At 44.5% G+C, this 24,067-nt stretch overlaps 1 protein-coding gene across 5 annotated transcripts in view; it reads left to right on the top strand.

Annotated features, from left to right (window-relative positions):
- Window positions 1–24,067, top strand: part of RREB1 (ras responsive element binding protein 1) — a 125,772-nt gene that overhangs the window by 44,517 nt on the left and 57,188 nt on the right. For 3 of the 5 annotated variants that reach the window (XM_040586829.1, XM_040586832.1, XM_040586833.1), the window contains 4 exons: window positions 12,532–12,651; window positions 13,969–14,171; window positions 18,758–18,847; window positions 20,204–20,367. In XM_040586829.1, the coding sequence (XP_040442763.1) occupies window positions 12,532–12,651; window positions 13,969–14,171; window positions 18,758–18,847; window positions 20,204–20,367 (577 nt within the window). Of the gene's footprint in view, window positions 1–833; window positions 1,205–7,780; window positions 7,907–12,531; window positions 12,652–13,968; window positions 14,172–18,757; window positions 18,848–20,203; window positions 20,368–24,067 lie in introns of all 5 variants that reach the window. The other 2 variants (XM_040586831.1, XM_040586830.1) reach the window with 2 other exon arrangements.

The raw sequence follows: 24,067 nt of genomic DNA, 5'->3' as shown, positions 1-24,067 counted from the left end.
GTGGAAATACATTTTGCTTCTTTAAAGAATTGTAACTTAATCAAAGATCAGATTTTATTCTCCTTTTGTGGCTCTTTTCAAACACTTTTGGTCTTGTTCATCTCTGGTAACAGTAGATTCTAAGTGACTACAACAAGATTAATGTAGATACATATATTGCCATAGTATGTAGTGGCTTAAAACTGTAAAGCAAGGTGACTTCATTTTTAGAATTAAAATAAAGTGGCTGTGTGGGTGTGTATGTATGTATATATGACTGAGAAAATGTTCATGTAGAAACATCACTCCTCAAAAGAAGTATGAATTTCAGTATCATAGGTCTGATTACGATACTTCGGTGTTGCTTCCTTATGTGTGTATATGTGAAAGTGGTTAGTCAAGGTTCCACTGACAAACTTGCTGTCCTACTGCAGATTGGGGTGGGTGTGAGGAGGTGCACAGGCCACTTGGTGGATTTTGTTGTTGTTGTTCATTTTTCTCTATGGTAAATACTTGCAACTACTACTTTACCCAGGACCTGTGGGTTCAACCTCTGCATAATTCATACTAGTTTGTTCCAGGCTAATGTTTTGGTACATTACAGGTCAATGGGAGTTAGCAGAAGGAAATGAGTTTCCCTTTTCATATGTGAATTGTGGGAAGAATTGTCTGTATCATCTGTTTGATGGTAATGTGTGAAGCACTAGCAGTGGAATTGTTTTTTTGGAAGAGGAGGGTGGTTTTGGACTAGCAGCAGACATTTTTGGCTGGAGGAATAGCAACTTGAAACTTCACTTACTGAAGAAACCTGTTCACAATTTTGTCTTGTTTTTTGTTGTTTTTTTTTTCCCCAGCGTTCCTGAAATAAACTTCCTGCAATTCTTTGCAGTGTGCAGGTGTCCAGACTCCCCTTTACTCATGGTCGCCTGTGCAGCCCATCAGGCGACTGAAGGCTGTACCTAAAATTCTGCCTGCAGTGCAGCACGCTGCAATGGTCTTGATATAGTTACGGTGGACACCTTGTGCAGCTACAGGCTGTAGCATCCCTTCCTAGTCCGAACAACTGAGTATTGCGTTCCAGGAGTCTACACGTGTGAAGGACTGCCTGGAATAGGAAAAGGAAAGCTGCAGAGATTGTAAGCTGCTGCGTGATCCGTGTGGCTGTTGTGCCGAGGAGCATCAAAACATTGCTGGATGGATCCGACAGCTCGTTGCAGAGTAGAGGGTCAGTCTCACTGGTTATTTGCAATTATTAACCTTGGTGGATGTTATATTTTTTTGTTTGCTTTGTTTTTATATTTTTCTGTGCGTGTATAAGAGGATTGTGGCCTTGCAACCAGAATGCTCATGTTCAGGAAACTTCAGGCTGTTCCTACTGAAGGGCTTTGAAGATCAGCAGGCATTTCCTTCTGGGTTCACAGCATTGTTGGAGGAGCCAGTTGCTGCTGAAGTCTTCAGGCCTATCCAGCTGACTTTGGTCATTTTTTACATCACTAGCGCATGGATTATGCTGTTTGCAGACTGTCTAAGCTCCATGATGACCTCCGTGGATTTCTCATGAGCTTTTACAAGGCTGGGCCTGTGTACTTTGTAAAATCCTTTAGAAATGTCTGCTAGGCTTTTAAAGTCCCAGAGCAAAGGCTATACTACAAGGAACTTGGAAGGTCAGCAGCTGGATGTGGTTGTGGATGAAGGGGGATTTGTGTGTGTGTGTGTGTGTCTATGTGTGTATGGAGTTCTAGTTTTGAAAATACATCTTTTTTCAAGTCAGGTAAGAGATACGTATTTTCTGAGAAGGCTTCTTGTACTTATCTGATAAAGCTGAGGGGCTTCTGAATTCCATAAGAAATTGTTGACTTGGATCCCTGTGCCCTTTTTTTGCACACGTTGTAGTCTATGAAAATTAACAGATGCTGTTTCATTTTGTCAGTGTGCAGGAAGCACCTCCTGCAGGTTAGTTTCACTGTGTGTACTTCAAAATAGAAAGAAAACTTGTGCTGAAGAATACTTTTGGCAAGTAGCACTGCTGTTTAAAATTTTCCTAGTGGCTTTCCTGTGAAGATCTCAACTTGGAGAGGCTTGCCAGCACCATCTACTGCTGTAATTAATTTACCTAACTAAACCAAGAAAGAAACTTTGTATTTCAGAATTTAGGGGTCAGCAAACAACCCTGAAGGCTACCTGCCCAACTGATATAAGCCAGTGGGTACCGCTTACAAGACTGTGGCAACTTGTTCATCAGTGATGGGAGAGAGACATTTTTCTGAAAGCTGGGTTCTCCTTTCACCTGGAGGAAGCAGTAAACCTCAGTTTGAGTGATTTGTGGTACTCTGGCATCTATGGCAAATGTATATCTAGAATAACCCCAGGTGAAATTAAACAGCTGGCTTGTATCTTTTAACTCTGCTTCAGAATAACAGGAGAGTGGCAACTGACTGCCGTCTATGCTTAATATGAGATGAAGGTGATGTAGATGGTGTGTATCTGTTTCTGGTCCTTAGCAGACTGTAGGATATGATCTACTTGAGACCTTTTTGTGCCTCATACGGTGCAGGGCAGGGGTTGGCTTTGGCTTGTGGGTCTGTGGAGGGTCTGCCTGGTGTGGAGATACAAGCTAGGAAGGAGTGCTACAGGTTATCTTGCTTGTGAAAAAGCTGTGTAGCCGCTTCGGATATTGCAGTTGGAGGTTGACATTACAAATGCCCCCTAGGGTGGATGGGAGAGCTAGAGCTGTACAGCACGCTTCTGAATCCCTTTGCTCCAGCACATCTCTTTCTCCTCCCCTGTGGCATGTGGTTTCCCCTCTTAAAATTTCAAGCTAAAACTCTCTAATTAAAAAATCTATTTTAGGGCATGCTTGTGTTTCTGAACATTTTAAATTGTCTTGATTATAGATTTTGTTGTTGTTGTTGTTTGGAGACTTGTTGTGACAGGGGGAATAGTTCCTGTGCTGACCAGAAACAGAAGACAGGAAGATAATGATGTTAACAAGGTGGGGGAGAAAAGGAGGTGTTTGTTTAGAAAAAGCCTAGTCACTAAAGCCTGTGGAGCAGAGGAACCCTGCTGATAACACAGATGAAATAGTCTGCCTCTTTCCTAACTTTAGAGGAGTGGAGCTTTGTAATAAATGGCTGCCATGTGGCAGCTGTCTCCCAGCTTCGTGAGCCTGGCAGTAGTTAATCCTGTCAGCAAGTCATGCTCCCTGGAAAAGAGCAGCAAGAAGAGCTGCAAACTCTTGAATCTTTCTCTCTGCAAAATACTTGCATGCTGAATCTCTTTCTGCTTAAAACGAGTTTGGTGATTTGGTGGAGGTTCTCATCTTTAAGTAGCATTAAAGTGCAGCTGTGTTGGCTTTTAAAGAAAATGTTAGAAACATGCCGAGACATTATGATTCTTTTCCCTCTTTAGAAAAGAAAAAAGCCATTTTAGTTATGGAAGGTGTATGTTCCAGGGTACAAAACGTGCTGTGTAAAGAAAGGACACACTGTGTTGCTATCCCTGTATCTTAAGAAATTACAGGTTAGGCATCTGAGATCATGATTATCCTTAAAAGCTTGAGGCTTTAAAATTAATCTGTTCACTTCAATTTGCTTTTTGTATTTTGGTAAGCATGTAATGTTTTTGTCCTTTCTCCACAATCCAGAAAAATAGAACTCTGACTTAAAAAAAAAAAAGCTGGAGATTTTCGGGCAGTAATGTAACACCATCAGATTCTTACAGGGCTCATGATAAAATCATGATGATTGACAATGCTACCACCAGGAAATTAGTTTTAATCCCTGTAATTTCTGTTCTTTTCTTGTGTTGTGCATCATTTTACTATGTTATCTTGCAAAGTGTAAAGTGCTTTGGCATGCTACCTGGTGTGGTGCTCCAAGCAGAGAGTGCACTGGCATCTCATGCAAAGACAGTGTGATTGGACTGCAAAGGATGTGCTGGGGGCTCGGCTTTAAGCAAACCAGTGCTCTCCCCCTTGGGCTTCCCTGTGGAAGGAAATTTGCTAGCATGTGGATGCAGTTACAGTGGTGAAACGCCATGTGGGACATAGCTACTCCAAAAGGAAAGAGTCTTTTCCTGCTTTAGCTTACCCTGTTTCCAGAATGGTTTTTGTAACGTTGCGTGTGCATTCAGGCCTTCTGTGAAGCTCTTTTTAAATCCATCCTGGAGGAAGAGGATCGCAACCAGTGTGCCACGCAAGAAGCAGGGTGCTAGCACAGGAGATTTTCTGTATCTTCCTTGGCGTGATTCATCCTGCCTCTCTAATCCCTGCCAAACCCGTCCTGCTGCGCACACACAGCTCTGGCTACGTGTGAAGAGCAAGCATGAGAGCATGAGGGGGTGACACATTTGCTCATTTCTCCCTCTGGAGACTCGCTGTAAACCCTTGCCTCGCGTCCCGGGTCCGAAGCTGCCCTTGGCTGAGCTGCCTGGCCATCAGCCTGAGGGACAGGGATGGGGATGGAGACGAGGACAGGCCCTCCCTCCCTCCTTCCCTGACAGCTGCAGGTGCCAATTGCCAGCAAGCAGCCCAGCCGCGTGGTTTCATGGCTTTTCTTCCTCTTATTACTGCTGTTCCTTCTTGTTTCTGTGATGTACGGTGGAACAACCAGGCAGATTGTCTCCTCTCAGGGCGGGTGCCTGGGCATCTGCACGGCCAGTTGGTATGGCACAGGAGCCCCTGTTCTTCCAGTGACACCAGGAGCTATTGGTGGCAGGCTGGGGCTGTGCTGCTGCTGCACAGATGCTTGCTCTTGGCCCACCTTAAAAGGACAAGACATCCCGTGGTTTAGACTGGCCATATATTGTCAGGGATGTCAGCATCTCCATCAGAGCTACCCAGCCGAACCCTGCGTCCCGCTTTGCCCGCCTTGTGTCCCTGCAGCCTCTCCTCGGTCAGAGCTGAGGGGTGCAGTAAATCAGACTGCTTGGAGGGGAGGTTGCTTTTCTTCTCCGTTACTCAGAAATGTTTTCCATCTGGCTCTCCCAAGTGCAATCTGCCTAGCTCACCCCTCGGGCTCTTGGACAAGTATCTGGTTCCCTCAGTACAGTGCTTGCTTAGCCATGTAGGTGATGGGACGTCAACCTATAGCTGGCCTTCCCCCCCACCCCCCAAGGGTTTTAAATTAACTGGGTTTGGCAGGGCAAAGGAAAAAGGTGTACAGCACAAAGGGAAAAACCAAACCAGACCCACAGAGCTACGTTTTAGATTGTTTCCTCATTTTGCATCCCTCGTCCCTTACTTGTCTGAGGCGGCAGCAGCAGCAGACAACGTATCGTGTCCCGGGGCTGGGCTGCCCCCAGGTCGCTGGGGTCCCCCTCGGGGGACAGGGCGCCCCCCCCTTCCTCAGGCTGTTCAGCAGGGAGACACGCGATGGGGGAGCCCGGTGGGGGAGCCCGCTGGTCCTCGCTGCGACTTCCCCCTGCCCCTCTGCTCCCTCGCCTCGTCCTCTGCCCCTTCGGGGCTGTGTGGGCAGCGGTGGTTTTGGCAGGCAGCGTGACACCGCTCGCCTGACTTGTTCCCTCCTTCATGAGACACCTCCATCCTGCCCGCTGAGAGCAGAGCCTTCAGGGCTCGCTCCCTCCCATCCCTGGCTCTGCTCCGGGCTCCCACCCTCTCCCGTGCTGTGTCCCAGGGCCGTCCCCTTACCCGGTGGGACATGAACCAGCCCTAGCGCAAGGGAGAGACGGCAGCGTGAGCAGGGAAAGCCACTCAGTGTGGGGAGAGACCCCAGGCCGTGTCCCCAAGGAGTGCAGCCCCGCTGCGGCCGGTGCCAGCCCTGGGGGGACACGAAGGGACTTTCTCGGGTCGCCACTTCATCTAAGGCAAACAAACCGGCGTCAAAGCCAAGAAACACATCGACTTCCTGGAACTCTGCGAGCCGTCCGCACAGCTGTCCCTGCTCCCCGAACACATGCAAAGCAGAGCTTATAAGGACAGACAGTATTGCTTTTGTGTCCCTCCCCAGCCAGCGGGGAGGGTGCAGGGGAGGGGATCTGCTGAGTGAGGCCCAAGGCCTGTCTTGTCCCGTGTTCCGCCTGCATTGCCGTGCTTCCCGGTGATGGAGGGGAGCCGGGAGCCCTCCCCTCCGGCCTCCTGAGGGCTGTGCAGGCAGGCAGGGGTGAGGATGGAGGGGTGCTCGCCGTTGTCTGCTTGGGAAGGAGCGGGGGGATGTCTTCTTGCAGCCACTTCTTTTACTCTGCTGTTGCCCTGACGTTACTATTTGTGTGTCTCAAAGCGGTGCTCGTGGCCCCGGGTTTGTTGAGCTGTCTTTAAATCTCAGCATCTTTTTTGTTTGAACAAGCTTTCGCTGTAATTCAGTGATAGAGGCTTCCTGGAGGGCCAGGTGTTCACCCACAAGCTGACAGGAACAGTGAGGATGAGGAACAGCTTGTAGATACCTTTTTGAGGGCAGGGGGAGGAGGGCTAAGGTGTTAGAAAAATCTCAAAATTCATCAGCAGCTGTTGATCCTACATGCGGCCGCAGGTTACTGCAGCTCTGGCGGTGCTGTGCCTTTTGTGTGGTGCTGCTGGCCCTGAGAATGGCAGTGCTGGTCAGGACCTCAGTGCAGGCTCGCATCAAACCCTTGGTGGTGCCTGCTGAGCCTGCTGACGGAGACCTGGGCTTCCCTCTTGGGAACCTGGGGGCCACCGAGTTTTGCTTTCGCTCTTGGTGCTGGGGCAGCAGCATGTGCCTGGGTTCTGCTTTCTAGCCTACCAGGAAGGACCACAGGGCTGTTCCCACAGCACACAGCACTTGCAGAAGGAGCAAACATGGATACTCTGTTCAAGTTAGGGAACTGAGTGCAGGACCAAGAGGATAGGTACGAATACATTTTATATTAAGGCTGCCTGGTGTCTCCATGCATTGCTGTAAACCAGCTGGACTATACAGACGAACTTCATCCAGGAAACCCGTTTTGCCTTATGGCATCTCACTGTTCTATTAGTTTAGCTTCCTGTTTTCAGTGTATTACATCAATGTAATACCCGCAGTATCATGGTGATTCAGACTTGTCATTTACTTAAGGCATTAACTAAGTTCAGATTCTGGTATGCTTTATGGAGAGATGCTTTTGGTTATCTGAGCCAGAGTCCTGAGGACTACTAGTAGTCCATAAGTCATCAGGAGGTATTTTTCAAAACCTACATAAAAAATAAATGCATATGCATATTCTGTCATGCATGCAAGGAAATAAAACTGAAGTAAATACATTTGAATATTTAAAATTTACCCTAACTGTTAGGTGTTGCAACAGTGTAGAAAATAATCTGGAAACATGAGGGTCATCTTGTTCTTGTTTGGTGCTTCTTCCCCTGCTCTGCCCCCAGAACAGAAGGTGGTCCCTAGCTCAGTTTTCAGGCATGGCCATGAGAATGTGCCTCATCTGTTTATTCTGTGTCTGGTTCTGTCTGTCTGTGTACAGGTTAGGTAAGAAAAGGCACGTGAACGTTGTGGATTCATAGGGTTATTTTAGGAAGCAAAATATTATGTGTGTGCTAACACAGGTAAAATAATTCTATCACTAATAGCTTAGAGAGTTCATAGCAAGAGGAGCAGTGTGTCTTTTGGTGCTCAGAGAGTACCTTTCAAGAGAGGTTGCTCCTTTTGGTTGTTGCCTTTTAGGGTTTGTTTTCTTTGGTGGTGTTTTTCCCTAGAGGAGGACTATAGTTACCAGGTAAAAGTTCAAAACCTTTGGGGTAACGGTCTTAGCTTGCACCCAACGCTAAGCAAAAGAACGACCACCAGATACTCCCGTGCCACTGTCTTTTCTTTTTATGCCTGTCTTCCTTTCCTCATAGGCTGCTCTGTACTGGTGCTCCAGCAGTGGTGACAGTGAGGTGACGCTGCCAGTATAATTCTCTGCCGCTGGGGTGCCAAGTCAGCACCGACACTTCAGTAGCAAGGGCAGAGTTGGTATTAAAAAGGTCAGTAGGGAAAACTTTTTTCGTTTGGTTTTCCTTTGCCTTGAGGCAGTGCTTTGAATAATGTTAACCCTTTTTTCTTCCCACATGATGCCTTTTCACCCTCTTCCCTTCCTGCCAGCTTTGATGCAAAATCACGTTCAAAATGTAGTGTGGGTGATCGTGTTCATCTCTTGGGGTGGGAGTGAGTGTTTGTACTTGGGAGTGTCACCATGTGCTCTGGGAGTAAAATTTGCTCCTCTGTGTAGAAGCTTAGTAGGAGACCAGTGCATCAGAAATGGTTTGGAGTGCGGTGTAACAATCCTTAGGTATTATAATCTCAAGGGTAAACAGTAAACTTTGTTTATTCAAACGCGATATCCCTCTTTGAAGTTCTGTTCTCATCTAAGTTTGTATACTAGAAGGTCTGGCCTTCATTTAAATGATCCTTGGGGTTTTTTCTGCCACTTCGGAGAAAAAAACCTCAAAAAACAGTGGGAAAGCCTTGAATAAGCTAATAGCGTTGCTAAGATGGAAATGATGAAGAAGGCTCAGGATTCCTGTTTGGGCCTCATGGGAAAAAGTGGTTTGAAATGTGTGTGTGTGTGGGGGTGCACATTCCTAAAACCGTCACTTCTTCCCCCTGTTTCTCCCCCCCTCTCCCCATTCTGTACTATGGCACGTTTAATGAAACCAATAAAAGTATTTGGCTGAGAGTGTTAATCTTTCCCTGGCCCAATTAGTGCATGGCTTCTACTTTAACGTTAATGTGGATTTTTTTCAGAAGGCAGAACAATGAGCAGCTTTGTGCTACACACCAGGTTTTCCCCCTCCTTGCCTGTATTGTGTGTTTTCTTCCTATCTATTCCAAAGGGAGAGCTCATGTGCAAAGACAGTGGAGCAATCTGGAGCAGAGACTTGTACCAGCTCCCAGGGGCCAGTCTGTGCTGCTCATGCTTGTGTAGCTGCCTCTTGATGGCAAGTCAAGTGATGGTGACTCTGAAGACTCGTCATTTCTTCTCCTTTCTTCTTCCTTCCCTTGTGGCCCCTGTTCTCCTTTTTGCTTCATCTGTGATGCTCTTCACCAGAAGGAGAAGCAGCTGTAACTGTTGAGAGTGATTTTAAAACAAGAAAATTAAATACAAATAAATGCACATAAGCGAAGGGGGGAAGTAACTGTTGATGGGCTCAGCTTTAACATACAGTGGAGTCACACTTTATCCCAAAGGAGGAAATAGGTCTAGCGAGTATCTTCCTGTACAGACTGAATGGGAAGCAACAAGGATTTTTCTTTTTTTTTTAGCGCTCTGCTTTCTCAGTGACTCTCCCATTAGCTGGTGATGTGGGACATCAGGGGTAGGACTCTCAGAAGCAGGAGCTAAAGCCCTTCAGGTTTCTCTGTAGGCTCAAAGTTGCCAAAGTTTCGTGGTTACAGCAACATCATCAAGTGGAGGGGATGTGTTCCTGCAGAAGAGCCAGGCCTTTTGGTGTGGCTGTGCAAAGAGGGCTGCTGCATTGTTTTGTTTGCTGTCCACCCCCACCCCGCTGCCCCCTCCAAATGTGTTAGCACTCTTGCTCTGTCACTTGCTTTCTGCTTTTTGTCCTTTTCCCAGAGGATGACTGTGATGCTGGAGGGGGGATTTCTTCAAAGTAGAAGATGACCTGAATGCTTGTGACCACTTCCCTGTTTCCTAGAGGCTTTGGTCCAATGTTGAATGCAACCTGAGGCTGCACTGTTTGCCAGCTTATTTCCTGTTTGTCCTCTTTCCTGGAGGTCTTTGTTTTCTTTTGGGGAGAGGGAGGAAGAAGGCTCCATCAGGATGACCTCCAAGCAGGGGGCATTTGGTGTGAGCTGGGAAGGCTTGCAGTACTGAAGGCAGCATGTCATAGGGCATCCATGCTGGTTGCTGCCTGTGTGATTCCCTGAGTTTTGTAGGTGCTGTGGAAAAAAACCACAACACTTCCCCATCCTCAGTGATGCATTTATTTAAAGAAAAAAAGGAAAGAAAAAAAAAAAGCTGCAAGAGAAATCTCTCAGTATGTTCCTGCCTAAAGGCGCTCTGCCATGGGTTTTCCCACAGGAAGGAGTGATTTGGCCCAGTATTCTTATTGTTTCTATATCCTATTGCAAATAGAAAGTTATGCTTCTGAAATTGGTGTGTGCTGCTCATGCATTTGTCTTTGTTTCAGTGGTGCATTTTTGCTTCATGCAAGAGAGTGAAGAAAGCATGCAACAATAATATCTATTTTTGCAGAAATTAAGGTGTGAACTTTTGACTGCTTCCAACATAGGACATTTTTAGTGTATGGAAAACTGTTCTAAAAACAAGATCTGTGACTATACATCTTTCTTTGTGCTAGCAGTAAGATATTTAGATTCCAAAGTGGTTTGTAGAAATTATGAAAGGCTGTAATAGCACAACACAGTTTTCTTCCTGAAAGAAGAACAGAGAGCAAGCTGGTAGGTGTTTCCAGACCAGAAGGTAGATTTGTTTATGTGTGCACGTAGGCCTGCCTCTTCTTTGTGATGAAAATTCCCCATTTTAACTGTTGCTGAAAGCAGCACTATGGATTCTGACTTCAGTTCTCAGGGAAGTTCCTCAGCTATCTTAAAGTTACCTTGGCCAACACAGGAGTCTTCACATTTACACAACAGATTGACTTTTTCCAGGATGAATCAGTGGTGACATTAATGTCCTGGGTATTAACTAAAAGAGGAATGAATAGGTCTGCTTTGGAAGGAAGAGTTGTTTTGTTTGGTTGGGGTATTTTTAAGGACTGAAGCACTTATTTGCATGGTTTTAACAGGAATTCCTCCAAGTAATTTAAAGTGGTCCTTATTTTTGGTGGTACTAAGCAGATACAACAAGCAATTTGCAAGATTTAGGCCAGTCTTGAAAATAACTCTCGTGTTTATTTTATTAAAAATTAAGTCAGCTGCCACATAAGTGATGAAAAAAAATGCATGTCTGTGTGTGTGTGTGAGAAAGAAATTACTATGTTGCTCTGGAATGGGATGGATGTTTTTTAAAAACAAAATAACAGTAAAGGTGTACAGTTAAGGATAAACAAAATAAATACAGACAACAGCTCCCATAATTACTAGAGAAACTGCAGAAGGATGGATGCATGGCCTCATCTTGGACCAAGAAATTCCTGTGTTGCAGGGCACACTAGTGTTTTCTTAGCAGAAAAGTAAAAAAATGACTAGGGAAGAGTTACCTTGTGTTGTTCAGGGTAGCATAAAAATAGCCAGAATTCTTGTCTGGTTTTGAAGATGCAAATTGAAAACAGTGTTTGTTAAGAAATTGATGTTCTCCAGAGCCTTAGACATTGGCTTTAGTCGGGTCCTAGGTTTTGTCTCCAGACTGTGCTGGCTCGCTATATCAAATCATGTGTGCTGCTTCTAAGAGGGTTAAACGTAGGAAGCTTGAATCTGCTGCTTTGCTTGGCATTGGGTGAAATGAGGAACTGCTCGACACAAGCCGGACCCTTTCTCTTTGTCTGCCTTTTCATGTGTGCTCTAAAATGTCAGTAGTTGGGATAATGTAGTCATTTATTGTTTGCAAATGCTGTTCAAACAGCATTTGAAGATACATTACATGACTGATTTGCACATCATCCTTGAGAATATATTATTTAAAAGGAAGAAACGCTGTTGAGGTAACTGCAGTTTGAGGCCAATGGTCTTTCCTTTCTGAAAAAAGGAGAACCTGTATTAAGTTTGCTGGATGTGATTTGTAAATCTGAGATTATGCTATGTCCACAGTGTATTCATTTCCATAATTAAATATTTTCTTTGTAAGGTTATAAGGGTGTATTCCTCCATTTAAAATATATCAGTAGTTTTCCATATTACAAATAACCTTTTCCAGAGGCCATCACCGTAGGTGCCATGGGCAGAGAACTCCTCTCTTTCTCATGCATCGGTCATTCCTTATCACCTCTAAAAATGATGTTTAACTGACCTGTCATGCTCCAGCTGGAACAGGCATCCTTCCTGAAACCCCAATGATAGCATAAGTTTGTGGTTTCAGAAGGGGTGTGGAGAAATTCTGTTGGCACAGACGATGGTTGCTTATGTCTTTAACTCATCTGGAAACCTGGGGCGGTGAGTGTGAGGAATGTGCCAAATGGTCCCAGAAAACTCAGTAGTCATTTCACCACTGCTAGAAGGAAGAAAAAGGTCACCATGAATTCATGATATTGGAGTAAATGTTAATCCTTCAAGAAGAGAAGGGAGGAGGAGTGTGTGTATGAAACCAGATTACCTAAATTCTGTAGCTGCAGAATATTCTTCCAGCTTCTTAACCAAGTGTCACAACCGTCAGTGATATACTAGCTTGCTCTCTCCTTCTCTCCTTCCTTCTTTTTTTGCTGGCTGAATACTGGGGACCTAGCTGGTAAGAGTTTGCTTGCTTTCTTTGCCCAGGTTCCACTGGCAGAGGCAGCAGCATCTCCCAGCCCAGTGCCCAGCCACTTGTGGGAGTGGGCGCTTGGCTGCACTGGCGCTGTTTATGTGCTTCTGTCATCAGACCTGCATACCGGTCAGGGGAGTCCTCAAACTAAAGGGCTGCAGTCTTATTTTGCTAAAATGGCTTACAGAAAAACTTAACGCCCTCTCTCTTTTTCCCTTCTCCCTCACATAGTGCTAGAGGGTGCTGCTGAAGAAGAGGCTGAAGAGCCAGACGCTACTATACATACCACACTAAGTGAGGAGACCGGCAACCAAGAAGAGAGCCACAGTCAATCAGGGGATAAAAATGAAGGTGACTGGTTTGACTAGCTCTGTGTGACTCTGTAAACTGGGGCATAGATTAAGGCTTGTGGAAACATTTCTCACCCATCCATACCCCTTATCTGTGTGGAGAGTATAGGATGATACTGAGCAGAAGCACTGGTGCATACATATGTTTCTTTCCCCATCCCTAACCTTCATCTGTCTGAAAAGTATAAAATAGGCTGAGCAGAAGCATGGGCACATAAATACTGTGCTACCACTGCAGGCTTCTAAGCTAAGATTTTCTTGGCTCCCAGTAACTTGGCACCACATTACTTAGCCTCAAAAAAACACCTGTTTAAAATGCTCAGACTTATTTTCCAAAGACAGTATTATGCAGAGATCAAATGTTCACAAACGTGTTTCTCCTTGTTCACCCTCACATCCTCTTGTGTTACTGTGACTTTCTCACAACACACGTTACGATTCTGTGCTGTCCACCAGAGGTGACAGAGCAGTAGACTTGCAGGGTGTTCCTGTTTGTTTGGGAGACCTCTTTGGGGGAAAGTAGCGTTTACTTTGAAAGCATTTTCCTTTTCACATGAGGAAAGTGGAATTCCTGACCTGTGTGTTTGACAAGTCTGTATGTTTGAGAAAACAGAGAAAACATTTTTGTTTTGAATTTGGTATCTGAGGCAGGAGCATCCCTGCTACATACAGAATGAGTTGGAGAAGTCTAAATCTGAACAGCTTTACCTGTGGCGTTAGTTGTGGATGTAACACCTTTGCCAGCTTTGGCAGTCAAGAGGCATCTGGGAGGATCTGGGATTTTGTTTTGGTTGGGTTGTTGCTAATGTAGCTTATTCCATATAGAAAACTGGCTTAAACTACACTAGAAAGAGAACCCAGTACCCTACACAGTGTTACTAATGCCTTAATTGTGCAGTTCTGCTCAAAACACGTGCTTGCTTGAATGATTGTGCTTGCCAGAGCTTGCATTCATCAGTACTGCTCTACTAGTTCATGGTGATCACAAGGTACCATGAATAATATGATTTTACAGCAAGAGAGTTTAAGGTAAATCACTTTGTAAGACCTATACTGAACTGAGGTTGAAAGTGAAGGTAACGTGGATGTCCTATGAGAAGAAATGTACATGTTGTCCTATGTATTCCAATATGAGAAACTTTTCCTGTTACAAGAACTCCAGTTATTAAAGGGCTGTTCCTTGTGCTCCATGATGATACAGCAGAGTGTGATGTGAGTTGCAGGCAGCTGAAAATACTGTGGGGTTGTTTTTTGTTTTTTGGTTTTTTTTTTCAGATGGCCTAGCAACTCCCATGTGTGTTTTTGTTTTTAATTCCAGAGAAGCAGCTGGAGAGCTTGAACAGCTACAAGGTATCACCAAGTTCACCAAACAGTTTGGACGGAGCAGACCTGTCCTCTATTGACGCCATGATGTCAGCAGTGATGAATGTGGGGAAGATTGCTGAAAATGGCGGGAACTCTCAAAATGTCAAATCCCCCTCAAAGTCTCCTGCACCAAATCGGATTGGCAGGAGGAACCAGGTATCTAAACCCAAATGCAGGGAGGGCAAAGGGGAGACAAGCAGCTGCTTGGGAAGTGATAAGACATGATTACGTTTCTTTGATTGTTTCAACTTTTTTTCCCTTGGCAGATATTTCTTGCCTCCGCCGTTGCTCCTCTGTGTATTTTTTCTGGTTTTAGAAAACAGGGAATCAGAGAGGGGTCAGCTTGCTTGGGTAAAAACATAGGTCCCACGTCACGCAGTGGTGAGCTTGTCTAGCAGATGCCACTAGCAGTGGCAGAGTCAGCTAAGAATCACTGCGTCTTCCTCGCTGCATCCTTTCTCCAGACTCTTGCCTTTGCCTAATCTGTTGGGGGGCAGTTCATTTCATGAAACTGGAAGAAAAGAAATAGCTCAGAGAGGAACAGAGCACTGTGGCAGGGGGCTTGGCTGGGCCATCGTGTGGGGCCGCATGTGAAGTGTGTGACTTTTCCCAGGGAAGATCCACATGATTTAAAGTTAAAGGTGGTGCTAGAACAAAACATCCATCAGGATGCTCAGTTGTGTGTAGTGTCAGGTACCCTTGCTTCATTGTTAATAAAACTATGAAGAGCTATTGCAGCATGCTTTGTACAGATCTGACAGAGCAAATATATGTAGCTTTTATCAGTTTTTTTCCATTTACCAGTTGATGGCACCAGTTGAGAGCAATATTTATCGGAAAAAGTGAAAGGAGAGAGTCGTATCAGTTAAAGCTGTGATTATTTATATCCATGGTTTTCTCCTGCTGGGCCAAGGCTCTACCAATGAAGGTGCTGCAGGACATCAAGAAATACCCCAAATCGCTGTGTCCATTTGACTTCAGAGCTCACAGTGAAGCATGGAGAATTTGTAAATAAATCAGGATGTAACAGGGACCAGAAAGGTTGAGAGTCATGACTCATATAATGTTCCTATAGTAGTTTATAATTAGCTTTCAGAGTAGTTGCCCAGTTGACAGACTTACGGCTTGGGTTGGATTTTTTTGCTCGAAAGGAGTTGAAAGCCATTAACTGTAAATGAACATTCTTAAATGAAGAGTCTGGACAGTATACAGGCAACTGTGTTTGTGGGATTGTATTGTCTTAGCACCTGGCTTGAGCGTTTATTTGCAGTGTTCCCACTTCAGGGCTTGCTGCCCTGGTTCCTTGATTTCGTCATGTGAAGTGAGGCACCGGAGTTCAGGCTAGGCTCTGTGGCAGTGCTATTACACAGCTGTCTGCTGGTACACCATGTGGTTTGGCTTCAGGGAAGTTTATTAGCACTAGTGACCTTTATTCCACCTGATATTTCGATGGGCATCGAATCAAAGGAAGCTGGAGAGTAAATGTGACAGGATTAAGAGGGATTCTTGCAGCATAAAAATAAACAAATACATTGAAAACATAGTAAATAGCCTGTTTGTTTTTAAGCTGAAAGATTGTTATCACCAGAGGGCCAAATGGTTACATTACTGAGAAAATAGAAGTGAGATGTGAAATATTAAGTGGGTATCAGTCTGGTTAGCAACATCTAATACAGCAAATTTCCCCTTTCAGCATAGCAGCATGAAAACACTGAATTGTTTCAGTGTGTAGCAGCGCACAGATCTCAGATTCTGGTCAGAATGTGCCCGTTATTATAATTTCAAGGATAATAACAGTTAGCTAGTTTTCTGGGTTTAACTGCTGTTTCCCAGGAATTGGCAACGAAAGATTTTGCCCTGAACCTTTGTCCCAAAGTCTATGGTTCTCTTCATAATGCTGACTTTATCTTGGCTCTAGTCTACCCGTAGTCTAACAAACATGTTCTCACATCAACCTGCATCCATTTTAACTTCTCATTTGGTGTGCTTTTGAAGAAAATAAAAAGTGTGACAAAGATGTTTCTTTGAGCTGGAGCAAAACCAACAGACCTAATGCACAACTCCAAAAGCATTTGCCATCAGTTGAATGCAGAGCAGCCGTGCCAGGCTGACTTACTAAAAAGGGGAGTAGCTAACAAATTAGCTGCTTATTTCATCTTTCAGTTCAGGAAGTCTGTTTTCACCATCCTGGCTCCAGTGGGGTGGCTGAGTAATATGTTTTGAATTTGTGAGTGGGGGTGTTTCTACAGTAGGGATGCTAATGTTTTTTTGTCTGGATTGGGTCACTCAGCAGCATTCCTGTTGTAGCTACCCTGGATTTGCTTGAGCTGTGTTACGGTATGTGGCATGTACCCTGTCTGACCACTGGAGAAAGTTTGGGTTTTAGTTAATAATAAACCCCAGATTCAATACTCATCAGCTCTGGCTAAGCTATAGTGTGTTTCTGATCTTTGCTTCAAGGTGAGCCAGTAATTATCTTGTGTTAATTTGCTGATTCAAAGAGCAGGCAGTCTGGAAAGCAGGCTTTGAAACAATCAAGTGCATCATGTAGAACTGTAGCACTCAGGGAGGTGCAGGGGGGAGCAAAAAAAGTAGTGGCTTGATAATTTCACAGAAATACCCAGGGGATTAAACACCATCTAAACTGTCAGCACAGCTGCAGGGATTTTCCTCACGGCACAGTGTGTTTGTTCTCTGCCCTGAGCCAACTTTTAACAGGGCTGCAGTATAACTGGAGCTGAACACTACTCCACAGGTCACAACGTATAGTAAAATGGAAGTTGTATAAGTAGGATGGAACCAGTGTGTGCAAACCATATATTTGTATATAAAAACAAGGGAGGCACTGGAATAATGCATTTTCATTTTCTTGGGATGTTCAGACTTCATAATGGCAGACTTTCTTGCTTACTTTCTGATGTTTTGCAAGTAATAGTACGTTAGGCCTTGGCCTGTCTGCACAGCCTGCAGTGATTATCTTTAGGATGCAGAGCCCTGAAATACGGTTAGAAGAAGATGTACAAGAGAAGCAGTAGGGAGGAGTGGGAGAACCTAACTGTTGCAGTCGCGATCCTTTTAGAAGTGAAGTCACAAGTTTTGTTTACTTCAGGCAAAATGGGGAAATAGCTCTTCATTCGTGTCCACAGGTCACAGAAGTTAATAGAAAATTATTGTGGCCCTGTTTCTGAGAACACAGTGTTAGATTTTAGTAGGGCACTCTCTTGAATGGTTCCCCAAATCATGTGGGAGGGAATATTGCTTTACTGAGACTAAAAACCCCTCTCTCTAACACTGTGTCAGCATCTTCCCTCCTAACATGCCAGAGAAATTGTCACAGAGAGCTGGGTTAGTCATTCTACTTGGTGTTCTCCACAAATGCTTATGTCTGACAATCTGGAAATGGTTGCTTCTGAGTTGATGACTTCAGGGATGGTGATAGGGAAAAAGAATTGTCTGGAGAGGGAAAATGCACAGATACACTCATATCCATCAGTTCCCCCTCAGCTAAAGAGTTGCTGAGGGCAAGTTTTCTTTTTGCTTGTTTTCATGGTGTTACTAATGATACTTAAAATAGCCAGAAAAGAGGTTTAGTAGAAATGTCCTTGTGCCATAAATATCATACTTTCCTGTTGGCCATGCAGAGATGGTTTTTGTACTGCCTTGTTGCAAGAAGTGAGGTAACAGGTGGTGGATCTGTCTAGCTGGTGAAGATTTGCATCATTCTAGGGAAAACTCAGGTTTAATTTTCAGTGCCAGACCATTTTCCTTTTAATATATGGGCGTTGGTGCAGAAGCCGCGCCTGGGCTTCTTAGTGAAGTGGTGAAAATACCCTTTATGTCATGCAGTAGCCATCCTTGCGGACAAGTCAGGCAAACGCCTTTGGTTCCTGCGAGAATGCCATTTCATCCTTGGCTGGAAGAGTGGCGGCTTTCCTGAGTGTCTCAAGGGCATACTTAAATGAGGCTGAGCTCCCCGGTCGACTTCATTGTTTGTGCTCGTGGTTTGACCATGGTTACTCCTGATTCTCACCTGGGTGGAGAATAACCGGGTTCATAATGTGTTCTTTTTGAGTCACGTACACTCCTGCATTGTCACCTCTTTCTATGATCTCATCAGATCTCGCAAGCTTCAGAAGGGTTGGGCCTGGCCGGTGAGCCTGGATGGGATGCTTCCAGGAGAAACACAGGATGCTAAGGGAAATGGTGCTGGTGATTCAGTAAATGCCGCTTTTCCTTCTGAGTCAGCCATGGAGCAGAACATACAGCCCCTAGAAAAGGGCACTGAGCTAGTGCCTTGCCATTGAGATGGGGTGGAAAACCTGAAGTCCTGGCAACTTGTGCTTATTCAAGTTCTTTTGGGAAGATTAGTGGCATTTGCCCACATATTCTGGCAGTGTTTCAGGAACTACTTTCTGCTCACCTAAATTCCTCCTGGCAGTTTGAGCTGGTCGCAATAATTGCCTTCACTTCCCGTCCTAAACTGCTGAGTATCCGTGTGCTGTTAAAACAGCTGCTGTACTTCTCCAGTAGTTGAAATGGCCCCTATTTATAAATTCAGAAGTTTCTGAAACTTCCCTGCGAGTTCCATCAGGATGATAAATGTATACATGCAAGTTGTTCTGTTAGCAGTGGCCTTTCTGTACTTAAGGGGGTTTATATTTTTTCCATCCCCAGCCGTAACAGCTTTTGAGTTCTTTTATATCAATATTCCTTCTGAGTTTTTTGCTTTGTTTTGTTCACAGGAAACAAAAGAAGAGAAGTCTTCCTATACCTGTCCTCTGTGTGAAAAGATTTGCACTACACAGCACCAGCTAACTATGCACATTCGTCAGGTACGCAGAATACTGGTTCTTAATTTCTTACTGTTACTCAGTGCCTGGTTTGCCAGGGTGCATCTTGCAGTGGTGAAAAACAATTCCATGTACAAACCCGAAATGCTTCCATTATAACTTCATTCAATTGTTTTGGTTTTATTTTACCCTTCCCCTTGTATTTTCCTTAAAAAAACCCCACCCACAAACCCAACCCTGAGGTGGGTAATTCTCCTTTCCTATGGCAACATCACCCCCCCACACCCCTCCACCACCCCTCCCCCCCCAGTGCCTCAAACAAGGATGTATATCCTGTTCTGCATAAGCTTAAGGTATCACAAGGATCCGGAAAACCACTTCCATCGTGAGGCATAATGTTTTGTTACCCTGTTTGAGTACAGATTCTTCACTGGTCATGCAAATTAAGAAGCAGGAAGACACAATTTTTAAATCATCTCAGTGTAGAAGAGCCTCACAGTCCTTCACAGGGTATATTTTGGGAGGAGAATTAAAAATAAACTTTTTAAATGGATTATGCACTTTTTTTGTCAGCTGCAGGCCTCTTCTTGCTCCTCTTGAAGTATGTGCATACTTCATAAGGTTTGGCCTTTCCTGTGTCAGAAGGTTCTGCTTTAGATGCTAAGGTTGTGGTTCACCACTGTGAGTCCACTAGATACTTAGTACGTCAGTTTTCCCTCCTGTACTGTAACTTAATTTTTTATATATATTTTTTTTTTACTCTCCTTGTGGGTTTTTCTTAATACGTGAAGAAATCTTCAAGTCTGAATGCAAGTAAGAAAGAGTGGCACATATAGTACAGTGGCTAATGCCCATATTTTGACCCTGTAATACATTCTTATGGACATGCAAGTCTGCATGTGTACTTAAAACCAGTTTACATCTGTTTTTTTACTACACAGTCAGTTTGAAGTTAATATCTTTAAAGAGGATTTGGTTTTAGGTGAATCTTCTGCCATGAAGTTGTAATTACATCCTCTTTCTGTTTTACCCCTTACTACTCACCCAAACCCAAACCACTGCACAGCTTAAAGTATCTCAAGGTACTGTTTGTCTGATGGGTTGCTGCTGGGTCCCTTTCTGTCCTCTTCTGCTGCACACCCAGCAGAAATGCTGCATGTGACAGGCATTGCAGGCTGTATGAAAGCTACTTGTGCTGGTGCATTAAGGAGTTAAAAATGAAGGGGGGGTGGAGTTGAGCGGGGAGGGCTGGGGAGGAGAGGTATATACAGGGCACACCTTAATATAAGGTATTGTGCTGAGTGGCTCTTTAAAGCTACTTTTAAGATGTTTATAGCTAATATTTTACTGGCACTTCAGAAGGGACATTCAATGAAAAAAAATCATTGCTTTCTCTAGCATAACACTGACACTGGAGGGACAGACCATTCCTGCAGCATCTGTGGAAAGTCTCTGAGCTCAGCGAGCTCCCTTGATCGCCACATGCTGGTGCACTCAGGTGAAAGGCCTTATAAATGTTCAGTATGTGGACAGTCCTTCACCACCAATGGAAACATGCACAGGTGAGTGCTGATCATGACCCAGGAGTTTGGAAAGGATTGCAGGATAGGGGGCTGTTTTATTTCCTTGGAAGGACTTGCAAGCTGAATAAAGACACTTGGGTGGAAAATGTGGACTGCCTGATCTATAAGTGTGGCATCTCATGCATACACGCAACTATTAGGATGCTTAAGTTGTGGGAGGAAGTCAGAACTGAGAAAGGTCTTCTAGCTGTCTTCATGTGTTATCAAAATTTGTTACAGATATCCAGAAGTATTGATTTTGGGTTTTATTATTATTATTTTGACAAATGGGATGTTTTTTTCTCAGAGGACAAAAATACATAGCCAAGCTGTATAGTAGCTTCTAATTCTGTAACTTCAGAGTTGTGGATCCAAGTGGTTGTAGCGGAACATCTGTAGTGGTGTTGTACGTTATCTAGTCAGGTATCCAAGTGCCATTGTGAAGATGCTTCTTCAGAATAATTGATCTTGTTTTTAAATACATACATCAGTTCTTGCTTGTACTGTAGACAACTTACGTCACTATAGATCCGGGAAATCCTCTGTAACCCAAGTTGCCAAAAGTATTTAATGTAGTTTCCTTCATAGGGCTGTAGCAACATGTACAGCTGTCAGCTGGGGAAACAAAATGTTAAATCACATTTATTCATTTATTTGCATAGGTGTAACAACTCAGAGCTGATTAAGACTTTGTGAATTCCCACATAGCTTTAGTTCACATATCAAAGAGTTTACAACCTACAAAGAAACTGCAAGACAGGTGGGGGAAAGAAATCCAGCTTATAAGCAAAATGACAAGAGTGGTGGTTACAGGCTGGTTCTGTGTGGGAGGGAAGGGATCTTGTTTCCTTGATTGTTACCAGTCATTTTCCAAGCAGTGTGCTATAGATGGAATGAAAGGGGTGATTTTGGTGACGGTAGGAAAGATAACGTAATGCTGAACAAAGGAAGCAATAGCTGCTTTACCTTTTCTGTATCATATTGTGCAGGTTAAACAGTTACGTGAAAACAGGAAAAATAGGAGTGAAAGCAGTTTTCCAGTTCCATATGTATTTAACTTACACTTTAATGGGAATGGGGAGAGCTGGAGAGACACATAACATGAGAAGGGAAAGACAAAGATGTTCAGAGGAGATACTGGCCTTGGGCAGTGAATAAATCACACGTCTGACTCAGCTGACCAGAGGTGTTGCGAGCCACATGTTTGCCAGACTGGGTCATTACTGTGTCTGCCATGAGGAGGGCAGGGCAGCTGCTGAGTTGTAGCTGATGCCACTGTCAGCACGCAAGGCTGAATTCCAGGGCTGGGACTTTTGGGGTGGTCCGGCACTTGTCTTCAGGTCCTCAGCCCGAGATGCTTGCTGAAGGACTGCTTGCGTGGTTTGTTTGGGTTTTTGCTCACTAGGCATCTCCTCGTCCTCTCCCAGAAACAGGAAAGGGAAGCTTCCCCAGAGACTTCACTCCAGGCCTATCAGATGTTGATGTAGTCACCTTTGCTTATGCAGGTTTCCCTGTATAGCAACCCTTACCCTGCTTTAGTAGCAAATATGCCGGAATTGCCAGGATCAGTGACTTGCCCTGAATAAGTATAGATCAGAACCTTCTGCTGAGAAGATTGTTTGGTTTTAAATTTTTCTCATAATGAGATGCTGCTTGAAGTTACCAGGGCGGAGTGCTGTATTTACTGACTTCTCGAAAAAGGACCAAAGTTCATGCAAGGAAAATCTTATTAAAAATTCTTCCCATCTAATATGTTCCTGTCTGCTCTGTAAAGCTTCTTGTGTAAGGCCCGCACCACGGCAGCTTGGTGTGACATTGCAGAAGCCTGTCACTGAGCTTGGTGGCACTGCAGCCAGTGACCCCAGACCCGTGACAGGCAAGATCCTGAGCTCACTGAAACAGGCTAGTTTTGCTAAAGGAGGGTTGTGGCTGGCAGGACTGTGCCGCTGATTTTTTGCACCACATAACCTTTTCTTGTTGTGAATAGTGAATCCTGTTGCTGAAGTAGAAAGCGTAAATGTACAAGTAGGTAGATGAGGATAAATGCAAAGTGAAATGAAATGTGTTATCTGGTTCTATGACACACTCACAAGGAAGATGTTCCTTTTGACCACCGAGTACCTCCTTCCAAAACTGGTATTTCTAGTCTAAGATGGTATGAAGTAAATTCTTTCATAGGCATCTCAAACTTAGCTGTAGCATCAGGTACAGTGGCCTGCCAGTACTGTGGCTGAGTGCCTCTCACATCACATTCAAAACTGCTTCTGCCTTAGGATCCCAGAGCAAGGACCTGCTTGCCAGGTCCTGCCTTGTATGCAGCTCCCGCAGGCCTTGCTTGTGGTGGTGCTGTGTCTGTCCCTCCATACCAGCTGGATGGTAATACAAGTCCCTCTTTCTCTGTTTTTGCACACGGTTCTTTTGTTTGCTATTTTTTTGTGTCACTATCTAAGTAGTGACAGATACATGCCCAAACCAGCAAAGAATAAGATTTCTAACGTGCCCCTGGTAGCCAGCATGGTGGTATCCCTGGAGCATTGCACAGAATGTGGAGTCAGAGAGAGAAGTTGTAGGCTGAGCAGAAAGTTGTGGGTATGCTGCTAAAGAATCAATGTAGCTTGTGCAGGTCCTGCAGGAGCTTCTCAAGTATTACTGCATTTACTCCAAATATGCTCAGTGCATGGGAGAGGAGTGAGGGAGAAGTTAGTGTGCCAGTGTTTGAGGGGGGGTAAAAACGTATAAGCACACACTATGTACATCTTTACTTCTTTTTCTCCTCCTCTGTCTTGTTCTGGCTTTTACTTAATTGTCTATAGTGTTTTTTCAATCCAAGACCTTTTAGGGGAAAAAGTCCAATAAAGTGGTTTTGTCCAGGGAATTACTTGTGCCACAGGAGTACTTACTGCTGTTCGTCACAGGATGAAGTTTCTGATCCATTTTTCCACTTCATAGCAGCCAGTTTATTAGACAGTCAGCTGAGCAGAGGAGGGAAGGAGACAAATTTTGGTTGCTTTTTTTATTAGAAAGTATCAGTGTTGTTACACTCTCGGGTACCCATCATCTCCATAAAAAAGTAGTTTTTCTCTGCTGTCACTTTATCAAGGGAGAAAACTGCGCGGAGCTCTTTCCTGTTGCTCTTTTGCAACAGACTTTTTGTGGAGTGAGAATGCCATTTTCTGCCCATCTCTTCTCTGAATCAGTTTAGCTGTGCTGGGGTGTTGTGTATACTCTACCTGTGAAATTGATGCTGCCCTTCCTGACTCCTGCAATACATGCAACACTTAATTTGTAAATGAGTCATAGCCTCTCACATAAAGTCCAATTTCTTTTTTGTTGTGCTCCTTGGCTACTTGTCAGCAAGTCAAGTTAAATGGGCACAGCAAACAGGGCTGGAGGGGGAAGGTTCTCTTGTGCAGCACTATTCAGAAAAAGGTTAAAACCTGCATCCTTTTCTGACCAGGGTGACTCTTGACCAGGATTTTCAACAGGGAACCGTGAGCCCGGGGCATCCCAGAAAACCCTCTTACAGCTGCCAAACTGCTCAGTTTGGGGGCCTGAGCCTCCTGTGGGGACAGACAGAGGTCAAAGGTCCCTGGAAAATGCTTAGCTGTCCTGAGCAAAAAGCTCATTTGCTCATTCTTCTGAATGTGCTGTCAAGCTAACTGCCTCTTTAGCAGTGCTAGTCCTACTGTTTGGGGAGGGT

Source organism: Falco naumanni, chromosome 3 (assembly GCF_017639655.2).
Source record: "Falco naumanni isolate bFalNau1 chromosome 3, bFalNau1.pat, whole genome shotgun sequence".
NCBI classification, from domain to species: domain Eukaryota; kingdom Metazoa; phylum Chordata; class Aves; order Falconiformes; family Falconidae; genus Falco; species Falco naumanni.
The sequence above is the reverse complement of the archived record's forward strand: the minus strand, read 5'-3'. Positions and strand labels throughout refer to the sequence as shown.